Source organism: Mytilus californianus, unplaced genomic scaffold (genome assembly GCF_021869535.1).
Source record: "Mytilus californianus isolate M0D057914Y unplaced genomic scaffold, xbMytCali1.0.p SCAF_14, whole genome shotgun sequence".
NCBI classification, from domain to species: domain Eukaryota; kingdom Metazoa; phylum Mollusca; class Bivalvia; order Mytilida; family Mytilidae; genus Mytilus; species Mytilus californianus.
In genome coordinates, this window is record NW_026262626.1 from 3,159,193 (window position 1) to 3,173,437 (window position 14,245).

The window sequence follows — 14,245 nt, forward strand, 5'->3', positions numbered from 1 at the left end:
AAATAGGATCTCCGCAGACGATGGACAAAAGCAAGGTTAAAAGAACCAGCATTGAATGTCGAGTGTGTTTTTTATGAGATAAGGAAAATCCAACATCTGAACTGCGACAAGCCATGATAATGCAGCTTGGTGAATGGTTAGATGAATGTGCCCTAAACCTTAATGATGGAAAACTTCCGACAGTACTTAGTGGAGGAGATGTTGTTGCACAAGAGCTGAAGTATCACTATTCTGACAGCTCTGACAACAAGGAGAAGGCTCACCTATTAAAAATTTAAAAATCAGAATGACAGTGAACTCTTTGAAGAACGGGAATTATATCCACTTGGTTTTCAGAGCTCCTCATCTACGTAGGGGAGACACAACAGTTAGTGTTAATCCTGTTATATTCCATCTTGCAGATCTAGCCAGTCTCTACAAGCATCGACTTTTTTATAAGGAATGCAAACACCTGATGTCAACTCTACTAGATTATAGGAAAAAATGATCGTAGAAATTCCTGAACTTGAAGCTCATAAGAATGAAAGGGATATTCTTCTAGCTTTCAAAAAGGATATTGGTGCGGCTTTGTCACAAGCAGCCAACTATTCAGAAGCTATTATCCTTGCCAAAGTTGCCATGATGCCAGGATTTTCTGAAACATTCATAAAGGATGTGTTGAAAGTGCAATTCCCTCCACACTTCTTAAGTTTCTGTGGATGATTGAGCATGGTGCTGATATAAAGTCACAATTACGCTTTGGTGCATCCAAGACCGATCTAACAATGGCTCAACTTTTACAATACAGTTGCTATGCTAAGTACAGAGAAGGAACAGCAACTCACAGGCATTCAAAAGACCGCAAATCCCCGTTTGCTATGTCTGATTGGGGATGTCTGTCTATGCCAAAACCAGAAAAAGAAGCCTCCTTGCATGGACATGGCCTTAGCATTTAATATGATCGGGTGCTGGGAGATACAGCAGTAAGTAAATACATTTAAGAAGGAGTAGTGTGTCCGACAGTAATAAGGAAAAGGTTTTTACCACAGCTACTACGGACAACATATACCATAATCCTACTGCAACGACAGCAACAACTTTTTTCAATTTAACTCTTCCAGCATCCATCAGCTGGCAATGCAGATGAAAAATGTGAGTCAGTTCACATTAAAGACAACAAGGTAAAGAGGGTTCCTGAATTTCCTGATTCTTGTACAAATATCTACCCTGCTTTCCTCACGAAAAAGAATCCAATTCCATCTAAAGCCAATTTACCATTGGACGTATGAATGCAAATTGATTTAACAGTTGAGCATGAATGGCTTGAGAGAGTAAGCCGAAAAGAGACAACTGATGAAGACGACAACATTGCATAGTCGGCGCATTGCATGGGTCCAGTATTTGATGTGAGTAGAACATCGCTGTTACCTCTCATCCGTGAAAAACTCCATTCAGTGGCCACAAAACGACATGTCATGGATAATATCAAAGACACGGTTGCATATCTGAGTTATTGCTGCTGATCACAATCTATGCATTATCAAAACAAATTCAGTGGCATTGGCCCGAAAGGTATGGCAAAGACAAGTTTGTCGTTATGTTTGGGGTGTGCATATTGAAATGGCAGCATTTAAGTCCATTTGAAACCTCCTCGAAAATAGTGGATGAACAGGAGCCATTGTTGAGGCAGGGATTGCTTTCTCGGAAGCAACAGAATCTTTTTTTTTCTGCTTACAATTTCACTAGGATACGGCAAATGCACCAGGTTACGGTTAGTACACTTACACAAGGTACACAAAGAAGACTACAGGTGTTACTGTTGAGACTCAGAGGCCAGTGAACAAACACAGAAGATGCTAAGTATCGTAGACTAGGGCGAAAGACGCAAAACTGAAAGTACACAATTTCAAAATTGGATTTCGGTGTGGACAATGGAATTAACAATTTGTCCCGGGTCCGATCATTTCGAGAAGCAGACTTTTCTTTATACCGTCAATCATTATGCGAGTTGTTACCATTTTTTTTTTATCAATAACAATGTGAACTATGCATGATGGCTCCCCATTCATCTCATAAAAATGATGTTACTTAAGCACATACATATCCTCAGCCAGCTGAAGAATTTCATAACGGAAAATTTGTTGTTCACAAATTTATTCGTAAATTGTCAGCGTAGGCTATTGACCAAGCACATGAGCAAGCAAATGGTGTTATCAAAGGTGATGGTGGTGCCATTTGTGTAACAGAAGACCCATCTGCATTACGACGTTGAAAGGTAGCCGGACCTAAAGTCAGTCACTTGGTTGCTATGTATGAATCGGCATCTGAAGCCAAGAATGCCAAAGAAAGTACAAGACATTATGAACAGACAGAAAAAAAACACAAAAAACTTTCCTCGATAAAGTTCAGAAGCTGTATACTAAAAGATATTGGCAATCCCATTATGGAAGAGACCGACGAACTTTTTACACTAGATACAAAAAGTGTTGCCCATCGAAGTGCCGCTCACATGGTTGCTTCTCATTTTGATAGTGGTAAAACTCGCTTCAATGAGTTTATGAAAGAGTTGGACACAGAAGAGTGATCATTTTATCAGCCAATTATGAAGAACAAGATCGATTTCTTTCGGCATATGTCAAAATTGAAAGCAAGGGATTCAAAGGGAAAAAAACTTAAAAGGATGACTGTCGTCTGTTCTCTACACTTTTCATTTCTTGCCAGTCTAGAGAATGTGACCTCATGGAATTTTCAGTATGAGAATCAATCTTTTCCCGCTGCAATGACTGATAATGCTTTTCACCACAACTGTCAGAAATCGCAGCTTGCGACAATCCTGGAAACTTGCTTTACTCCTCCTGATACTGAGCCAGAAGCTGGTGTCATCATTTTTGACGGATCGGCTTTCATCAATACATTGCTTCCAAGGAAATCGAAGACGTTGGACGAATATGCAGCACTAGAGATAGTCCCAAACGAACAAACATATAGCTGTACTTACACAATAACATATATTGTGTCTGAGGTATACTAGTTCTATTGTTTAAAATCTGAAACACTATCAAAGCGATGCATAGGCACAAGACGCAGAGTGACTGATAAAGGGAAAATCCCAGAAAATTGGCGAATCTTCATGAGAGACAATAGCAACAAGATTGAGCTTTTTACCTTTCTGACGGATAAAATTGTGAAGATGTGTCAAAATAAGAAGAAAGCGTTGTCTGCAATCAGTCTATAAATCTTGAAGCACTGAAACACTGCAATCACGAAAAAAGCAAACACACGAATCTTCTTGCATGCAAATCACGCTGCAGCCTATTGTGACAAACTCATTTTCATTGAAGCCAGCGACACATATTTCCTTGTCATTGCGGTCAGTGTTCTGCCAATTTTGCAGCGTTTTGGTTTAGAAGAGCTATTGGTCGTAGTTGGTCAATGACAAAACTTTATGTGGATTCCCATACATGTTCTCAGGCGTCTATGTTTTTATAAAACTCAGTCAGTACCCACTTACTATTGACTGAGAAGATTATTATATTCTTGAGAGGTTCGTAGTCGATAAGTATGACAGATTTAGTGACACTAATAGAATTGAAAAAGCAAGACTGGAATTATATATTCGAAAACAGAGATCATATGACTCCATTCCCCCAACAGAAGCAGCTCTTATTCAACATGTTAAGCGTGATGCATACCAAGCAGGTGCCTATGGGGCCAATCAACTATATGTCGAATGGAAAGCGAAAGGCTTTCTGACTAGGGTTGGAAAAAAAAAGATGATATGTGGCAAATCTTTTCGACAGCACTTCCGCCAATTACTCAGATATGCCAACACCTTACGAAATGTGGCTGCAAACTGAATGTCATGGCAGGAGCAAGTGCTATTGTTTGAGTCTCCCTTGTACAGCTTTGTGCAAAGGATAGAATATATTTATTGACAGAAACTTTTCCTCAATGTTTGATTGTCCGTACGATTTCTTTTACCTCTGTTTTTTTTCAATTTTGATGATTATGTTTGAGAGTGGTTCGGTATTTACTTATCCCGCCATTTAGTTATAGCGTTATGGTGGTGTTATGAATATGTTTCCGTGTATTTATTTTTTTTTTCTGATGTACTTTATTAGAGGAGTGTGCTTACATTATTTTACTTTGTTGTCTTAGTTATTTAGAAATCTAGTACATTGTGTATTTGGTTTTGCCAGTTGTTGTTATGAATTTTTCTTTGAGTTTGGTATTTTTGTTCTTGTCAATTTGAATAGTAAAAATAATATTTCTACCTAGAATGGCGGCCATCTAAAAAATGGTTGTCATTTAAAACTTCAAGTGGCTAACGGGATTTTCCGAAAATATTTAAGTACATTAATACTTCGCACATTTAGCCTCGCACTTGCTTTTATATGTTTTGTCATCAACTCCGCAAACAGGGCTGTATTTTTTTTTGGACAGGGACACACATCATCACAGGGACAGTTTTTATTGCATTTAACTTTTACTCCACTGAAACGAATTAGAATTTCCAATTTCCTTTAATCATATTAAGCATATCTGCAGTAGCCTCGTTGAACAAATAAAGGATGAAAGTCGATTAAGCATTGTGTTGATTTGATAAAGTTTGAGAAAACGCAAAGGTAAAAACTGGAAAAGTAATGAATTCTTAAACATGGATAATAGGCGACAATTGCAAAGAGATACACATAGCCATTATACAGCTAGACAGCCTTCTTATAAACACATTAATTCCTGATTATTTACGACCAATAATTTATTTCACGCATATTTGCTACAAATCGTATCATGTAGAAGAGAACGGCAACACTTTGTATCTTAAATCTTTTGAATTTATGCTGATTTATAGACAGAACTAAATCCTGTTGATTTGCATTTTCATTGAACGCATCAAAACATAAGCTATTACAACATTTACGATATAGTTGTGGGACATTTTCTATTGCATTTTACGTTTAATCCACTGAAAAAATAAGAATTTTTAATTTCCTTAAGTCACATAGCCTCGTTGAACAATAATTATGAACAACAAATAAGGATGAAAGTCGATTAAGCATTTAGTTTATTGGATAAAGTTAAACAACACACAACGATAAAAGTTGAAAAATAGTGATGTTTTATTCAAAATAATCAAAAGAGAACAATAGCAAAGAGATACACATAGCAATTGTACCGCAAAAGACAGATTCGGTAACAATATGACAATCGACTCTTTCAGTCATGCCATCAATTCCATTATCAAGTATGCAATTATGTTATTAAACAGTTCATATCTAGAAAGCCGTCTTCTGCACTAATTGATACCTGATGATTGACCTCAAATAAATTATTGTACGCATTTTTGCTACTAATCTGTTCATTCAGAAGAGAACGGAGACACTTTTTATCTTGAATTGCACCGATTTTATGTTCATCTATAGACAGAACTAGAACCTGTTGAATTTCATATTATTATACATTTGACCAGAACGTAAGTTATTATGTCATTTACAAAATATTTGTGTTCAAAAATATTTGCGAATACATACCGTGTACAAATAAGAAGTTTTGTAAAACCAAATTACGGACAAATAGGTCGCATACAATATATACAACTTTATGAGTAACACCACCAAATCAAAGTACGTCACATCAGGTTGCATACGAAAAGGGGTCGAAAAAAATATTCCCTTGAATTTGACAGTTGTAGGAATTAATCCTACCTTTCATTGCAGGAAAAAATTTCTGGGTCACAAACATATATCTTGGGTGTTTCAAAGCACAATTTTGTTTTTTGCTTTTTTGTTTTTTGGTGTTTCTGTAGAATATTTTGGAAACTTGAGGGTACGTGGTTACTAAAGCTTGTACACAGGAAGGAAAGAGGTGAAAATTTGATTGGTTAACTTCCAGTGATGGTTATTTTCTTATATGCAATGACATGTTATGTGAAATTTTGTCTATAGTACTGGACTGGATAAAACTTTACTCATGCCAAGTATTTCTTTATTTAAAACAAAGATAACTTCTGCACAATTTTTAAAAATTGCAAATTTAACAAAGACTAATAGGGGAAAATCAATGGTGGTATTACACCTTTATAATATAAAAAAGAAGATGTGGTATGATTGCCAATGAGACAACTCTCCACAAGACACCAAATGACACAGAAATTAACAACTTTAGGTCACCGTACGGCCTTCAACAATGAGCAAAGCCCACACCGCACAGTCAGCTATAAAAGGCCCCGAAATGACAATATAAAACAATTCAAACGAGAAAACTAATGGCCTAATTTATGTACAAAAAATGAACAAAAAACAAATATGTAACACATAAACAAACGACAACCACTGAATTACAGGCTCCTGACTTGGGACAGGCACATACATACAGAATGGGGTTAAACATGTTAGCGGGATTACAACCCTCCCCCTAACCTGGGACAGTGGTGTAACAGTACAACATAAGAACGAACTATAAAAATCAGTTGAAAGAAGCTTAACTCATCAGATGGATAAAAATACAATACTACAAATACAAGTGGACGTAGCAGGGTACTTGTACATCCAAACAACAAAAAGACACTAAGTACAGATCTGAGAGTACTTGCAGTTACTGACAGCTAGTTCAAAGCTACTAACAACTAATAACAAAAATCATGCATCTAAGACTAAGTTATCAATCCGTACACATCCAACACCCAATGGATTTAGTGTAAAGACGTTATAAACAGTCATAGAAAAACATGACCTTGACGTTACTTTACCCAGATCTTAATCTTATATTGTTTGTTTATTTTAATGAGGAAAGTTGTTATACTATGCCTTTAATCAATGTCAACTGAAGGAGACCGTCAAGACCCATAACCCGGAAAAAATGAGGTATGTGAGTTTACTTCCTTTGGAAAAGATTTTATTGGTATTGATCAAAATTCCTATATCTCAGACTGAAAGACTGACATTTTGTTTACACTATTTTTAGATAAATTTGCTGATTTCATTCGAACAACCTTCTTACTCTTCTGTCTCATAGCGAAATGACCGAATAAATCTCACTCTCAAAAAGTCGAATATAAGAGAAAATTAATAGTTACAGCGCATTTAGCGTAAAACTCATTACTATATGTGTTGGCATTTTCTCCGCTAGCAGCACTGTATATTTTTGGACAAAGATACAAATTACAGGGCTACTAACCAGTGAATCTTTCTTTTACACTATTAAAAAAATTCAATTCCTTTCAGTAATATTAAGCATATCATATCTTTGTTTTCCACTTTGAACAATAACTATGAAAAGAATTTATGCAATGAAAGTCAATTTAGCATTGTGTTAAATGAATGAATTTGAGCAAAGACTGAAAAGGTTTACAACGAATCGTATATGTTAATTTCTTTTGGAGAAAAAATAAGCATGTCTTAGGATAAAAGGCTGTACTTTGTTTACACCATTTTTTCAAAATATGTTGTTGATACTGTGAACGTAAATGATTAATCCTCTCTTCAGAGCAAGTAAAATATTAAAGTACATTAATACTTACGCGCATTTAGCTTCGCACTGGTTAACATATGTTTTGTTATCAACTCCGCAAACAGGACTGGTTGTTTTTGGACAGTCACACAAATCATTACAGGGACATTTACCTTTGCATTTAACCTTTACATCACTGAAATTAGAATTTCCAATTTCCTTTTGTCATATTGAGCATACCTGCAATAACTTCGTTAAACCATAATTATGTAAAACAAAAAAAAAAGGATCAAAGTCGATTAAGCATTGTGTTGATTTGATAAAGTTTAACAAAACTCAAAACTCAAAGGTAAAAACTGGAAAAGTGACGTAATATTAAACATGATTGATGGGAGACAATTGCTAAGTGATACATATAGCCAATTTACTACAAAAGACAGATACTGTGACAATAAGACAATAAACTTTTTCAGTCATGCCATATAATCCATTACCAAGTATGTAATTATATTGTTAAACAATTCTTATCTAGACAACCTTCTTATAAAAATATTAGTTTCTGGTTATTTCTAAAGATAACTTATTGCACGCATGTTTGCTACTAATCGTACCATGTAAAAGAGAACGGGGACACTTTGTATCTTAAATCTTCTGAATTTATGCTGATTTATAGACAGAACTAGAACCTGTTGAATTGCATTTTCATTCAACGCATCAGAGCATTAGTTATCACAACATTTACGATATAGTTGTGATAAAAATTATTTGCGAAAAATAAGTATAAAAAAAATATCGCACTCCAAGGCAAAAAAAAGGCAGTCCGTAAAAACTGACAACATCAAACGCTTTCAATCAATGAAACAAGTGAAAAACAATTTCCATATTCCTGACTTGTTACATGTGTTTTCCGAATACATACCGTGTATTATTAAGAACTTTTGTAAAACCAAATTTTTGTCGTATCAGTCTCAAAAAAATCTATCCAACTTTATGATATAAAATTAATAAGATGTGGTATGATTGCCAATGAGACAAATCCCCAATAGAGACAAAATGATATATGAACGAAAAACAAATATGATATACATCAGCAAACGACAACCAATGAATTACAGGCTCCTGACTTGAAACAGGCACATACAGAAAATGGCGGGGTTAAACATGGTTGCGGGCGCCCAACCCTTCCCTTACCTGGGACAGTAGTGTAAACAGCACGTTATTCTATTCAGATCTTGATTGTGAACTATGAAATTGTTTATTCATTTTAATGAGTAAAGTTGTTATACTAAGCCATTAATCAATGTCCACTGAAGGAGATCGGCATGACCCATGACTCGAAAAAAGAATACAAACGAGGTATCTATACTATTAAATGAGAAGACCTCATTTTGTGTGTTGCTTCTCTCCTTCCACAATAAATCAATCATCATGCCTCTGTGTCCTATAGGTACCATACATAGTCGCATTTGTCATCCTCGCTTATGATTATTCCGTTTGGGATATTTTGGAAGGAAAACGAAAATAAAGACGTCCTGATATTGTTTCCGTCATCGTACGGACTTTTAAGTCATAGACAAGACTTCCGTTTAGGACTGTTTAAAGTTTCACAGAATTTTGGTAAATTTACAAACAACCCTTAATTCCTAACTTGATTACATACAACGTTTTTGGGTACCTGAGCTACAGGAACTGGTATCAAACATTCCTTCGGTCCCTGAAAGGAAGCGATAAAAATCAGATTTCTTGGGACCCCTGGAACCGGTATACAATCATGTTTTATTTAAGAAATTTAGGAAATAATTCATGCAAGCCATAGATTTGTTGAAAATTTTCACATGGCATGGGTCGTTATATTTGAATTTTATCCCGAGCGTAAGCAAGATAAGATAAGATCTTAAGATACGTTTGATACTTTTCCTGAAATTCTCCAATCATACAATCTTTTACAAAACTTCATCTTATAACAGTTTACATACTTTCAACCAAGCTCTAAATGCCCGCGATTTCACGGGTGTGTTCTAGTATAATATTAAAATAAGAAGATGCGGTATGACTGCAATGGGACAACTCTCCACAAGAGACCACATCACACAGAAATTAACAAATATAGGTCACCGTACAGCCTTCAACAATGAGTAAAACCCACACCGCATATTCAGCTATAAAAGGCTCCGAAATAACAAATGTAAAGCAATTCAAACGAGAATCTTACTTTTACACCATTCAAATGAATGCAATTTTCAACAGTAATGTTAAGCATGCGATATCTCTGTTGTACTATTTAAGCAACAATTTTGAAAAGCAAATATCCAATGAAAGTCAATTTAACTTTGTTAGAATTGGATGAATTTAAGCAGACATGAAAAGGTAAATAACAAATTCTATATGATATTTTTTTAGAAAGACGTCAGTGTTTCTACGGATAAAAGTTTGACACTTTGCGAACAGAATTATTTAAGATAAATTTGTTGATAATAAAAGATATTCAAACACCCTAATACTTCGAGATCTTTCTTACTTTGAAAGCAAATAATCAATCTTCCCTTCAGAGCAAGTCAAATATTAAAGTACATTAATACTTACAAGCATACACTTTCGCACTCATTATCAAAGGTATTGCCATCAACTCCGCAAACAGGACTGACATCTTTTGGACAAGAACATGTAGAAGCTGTAAATTATTATACTTTTTTAACTCACTATGCATATTACAAGACAAATTTTACTAATGAATATATAAATCATACAAATACCAGAGCCGATGCGAATAGACGACTGTAGGCAGGGATCAATGACAACTTTCAAACTTATTTACTTTTTTACGACATTTTACGAAAAACTTACAGAAAGTGTACTCCTAAATAAGACTTGCGTTTTGTCGTGAAATTAGAAAAACACTTTTTTATGTACTTTAAACAAAATAAAGGTTGAAAATGAGTTCTTCTTTTCCTCGTACATGTATTTGATTCGTTTTTATGTCTGCTGTTCTCATTTGGGATACAAATAAACAAATCACATTACAACATTTTTTTTTTAATTCTAGAAAGTTTTGTACTTGTTTCAGTGTCCTTGGTTGTGGTTTTCTCTTCATGTACGCTCGACACTTAAAGTCTTTGAAACCCAAACACGATGTGTGTGACCATCAAGACTCAATGAGCTTCAACAGTGACACTCAAACTATTTGTGTTCATGGTTAACTTATGGAAGCTGTCACTTAGTTTTAATAAATTTCAACTATTAATCCACAAATAATTTTAAGATGTATCATTTTTCTACCTCAAGAAAAGATTACCTTAGCTGTATTTGGCAAAACTTTTAGGAATTTTTGGTCCTCAATGCTCTTCAACTTCGTACTTTATATAGCCTTTTAACTTTTTTTTTTTATTCGAGCGTCACTGATGAGTCTTTTGTAGACGAAACACGCGTCTGGCGCAAATACAAAATTTCAATCCTGGTATCTATGATGAGTTTATTTACATAATGTCAATACACTACAAATGCCCATTATGCAGATGGTTAGACAAGGTCCTACAGTCCATCAGTAGCGGCACAATGAAATCGGTACTGTACCTGTTAACTACTGTTAATGAACATGTGACGCTGATGTATGACTTTCTATTCCAGATGATACCATCCGCCCAGTCCCTATTACCTCAGTATCGACGTGATTTAAATGTTACATTTTGGCTAAATATCTAATCTATGAATTATGAAATCAAACTTACACCGACCATCATAAATACTGTACCCCCGTTTGTTCTCATTTGCATTTGATTACACGAAATTATTCCTCTAACGCAGTATTTTCTCCTTATAAAAAAAGTAAAATAACAAAAATACCGATCCCCAAGGGAAATTCAAAAGGAAAAGCCCTTTATGAAATGGCAAAATCAAAAGCTCAAACACATCAAACGAATGGAAAACAACTGTCATATTCCTAATTCAAACTAATATTCCTGTTATTTAAAATAACAACCTATACATTGATTTTATTTTGTTTGAACATATGTTGCAAAAAAATAATATAATCAAATAATTTAGTTAGATAAATTGTAAACAAATGGCATTCAGTGTTGCAGAGAAATTGCTTCTATTTGCCGTATGGGATTAACAGATGTCCTAAGTGCCATCAAGCTCGATAGATTATATAAGTCAAATTACAGGTATTCGGAACTTCTGTATCATGTGAATAAGTTCCGAAATGAAAAACAACTTTTAAGGTGATTTGGTATCATATTATGAACATTAAATGGCATTGAAGTAATTAAAAAAAAAACAAGAAAGTTTAAGTTCAATATCTTAAATTTAGATCCTTACAGGATTCGAAAACATGGTTCATAAATATAAACAGCAAAACCAACATTCGTCTCATTATAATCTTAATCACAACTGAAGAAAAGATCTGAAAAATAAAAAAAAACGCAAACATTGCTGAATTTACCTGACTTAAAACTAGGAAAGTGTTAGTCGGTTGGAAGGTTTATTATAATAATTTGTTCAATATTGTTATTGTATTTATGAATAATAGTTTATTTATGTAAGTAGCTCTCAATTTTATATAATATAGAAGTGAATAAACATGTTCTTTTATGATCAAATTGAAATTTGAAATTTTTTGTGAAGTCATGAAAATATATTATTATCTTCTTCGAAATCGGAAATGGTCAATTTGAAAAGATAATGTTGTTTTAAAAAAAAATTCTCAAGGAAATCATTTATGTGGGAATTTTATAGTCATGAAATATAATAATTATACTGTGCGGGTGTTTTTTGTTTTTTTTTTTTGTTTTTTTTTTTTGGGGTTTTTTTCCTATTTCTTCCTTTATATTTTCACGATTTTAATCCGAGTATCAGATGATTCAATCAAAGGGGCCTCGGTGGCCGAATGGTCTAACAACTGTATCACTAGTCTTTCAACACTGAAGCTGTGAGTTCAAATCCCGCATGTGACAGGTGTGCTCGACTCCAATCTTAATTGACTAGGATTGTCAGTTTTCTTACCGAAGGTCGGTGGTTCTCTTCAGGGCACTCATGTTTCTTCCACCAATAAAAACTGACCGCCATGAAATTACACAACAGTGCTGAAAGTTACGTTAGACACCAATCAATCAATTATGTTTCCTTTTATATTACCAAGTCATATCTTACCTTGGATTCTAACAGTTAAATATTTTATCCAAATATGCCAGTTATTCTATATTGAATTTATCAAAAATGATTTCAACATTATTGCTTCTTATTTAAGTACGATAAGAATTATGCAGCATTGAACATTGTCCGTTAACATATGCTGTCAAGTCATACAGCTTCGTAATTTGACAATCTAGAATATTATTTGTAATCCTTTTTTACCAGCAAAATATTGAAAAATATAATCCAAATAAAACAAATTACATAGTATAAATTGTGAAACAGAAGAAATGCACATGTAATCATATTCAGATTAACATTCCATTGACTTAATGTATTTCTACTTCATAATGCAAGTCAGTATGTTTTCTTCAATTTTAATTGAATAAATACGGAAGTCTATTTGGGAAAAGTATTTATTTTTTGTGTCAATTTTATTTGTAGAGTTTTAACTATAATCTGGGAAATTTGATACAAACGGCATTTTGTCAACTCTAAAATGAGTACCTAAGAACTAATAAGTCAATAGAGGTACATATCATATATATATATAAGCATAATATGAATTTCAATTGTAAAATCGTAGATAATGTCAATCTGTTTTATATTTGCAATCGTCTATTTCATGTCGGGTCCTGAGATCACAGTTTGTTTAACCATGTCATATCAGCCATCTTGTAGTAATGATGGACATCATAGTATAAGTACTTTAAGGTGAGTCATCTATGAGTAACATTTAGCCAATTTGTAAAATTTATTCCATAACGGTTATGTTTGCATGTTGTCGGTAATATTTCCATGTGTCTCTCAGAAGTAGTCCACTTGCAATTCAGATTGCTAAGAAAAATAAAGAGTTAGGTAATTCCTCAATGACCTTCACAGTGTCACTTGAGTAGTTGATAACAGAGAGGCTAAAGATATCAAAGGGACATTCAAAGTAGAAAAAAACTGACAACGTCATGGCAAAAAGAGAAAAAAAACAAAAGACAAACAACAGTGTACAAAACATAACATAGGTAACTATTAATTGAGCAACACCACCCCACCAAAAACTGGGGATGATATCTCGTGCTTCGGAAGAATAAGCAGATCAGGCTCCACATGTGGCAGCCGTTGTGTTGCTCATTTTAGTACAAACCCGATGATGAGTCCAATTCAGTAGATCACATTCTCTGAAAAGGAGGACGGGATTGTGGTTCCGACAATTGGAACATATCTCCACCTATCATTATAAAGTGTCCTTTAAGTACTACTTGTATCCTACAAGAATGTCATATTCTTTATAAAATAAACATATTATTGGAATGCATGAGCATAGGGACAAAACTTGTGCAAACAAAACAACTTGTTTTAGTCATACCGTTTATTTTCCATAAAAAGGACTTTGGATTATAAGTATATATATATATATATATATATATATATATATATGTATACAACTCGTCTAAACATCAGCCCAACAATGTTAGATCTGTAAATTTACTTTCGCAAATTGTTTGTTCTTCCCTCGCCGGGATTCGAACTCATGCTACTGAGATATCGTGACACCAAATCGGCTGCACTGTATCCGACGTGCTAGACCACACGACCACGTAGGCTTCACAATAATAAAGCTTTCGGTGGCCGTGTGTTACCATTCCTCGTCAGTTTTAATCTAGCGTCGTAATACAGTACATGATATATAAGG

The 14,245-nt window shown here is 34.3% G+C and overlaps 1 protein-coding gene across 2 annotated transcripts in view; it reads right to left on the reverse strand.

Annotated features, from left to right (window-relative positions):
* Positions 1-12,698, reverse strand: part of LOC127724030 (serine protease inhibitor dipetalogastin-like) — a 33,024-nt gene extending 20,326 nt beyond the window's left edge. For both annotated transcript variants that reach the window (XM_052230784.1, XM_052230783.1), the window contains exons 1-4: positions 12,577-12,698; positions 11,746-11,830; positions 10,012-10,099; positions 7,499-7,624 (exon numbers count right to left, since the gene is read on the reverse strand). In XM_052230784.1, coding sequence (XP_052086744.1) covers positions 7,499-7,624; positions 10,012-10,099; positions 11,746-11,800 — 269 coding nt within the window. In that variant the 5' untranslated portion in view covers positions 11,801-11,830; positions 12,577-12,698. The remainder of the gene's footprint in view (positions 1-7,498; positions 7,625-10,011; positions 10,100-11,745; positions 11,831-12,576) is intronic.
* Positions 12,699-14,245: the final 1,547 nt, after the last annotated feature.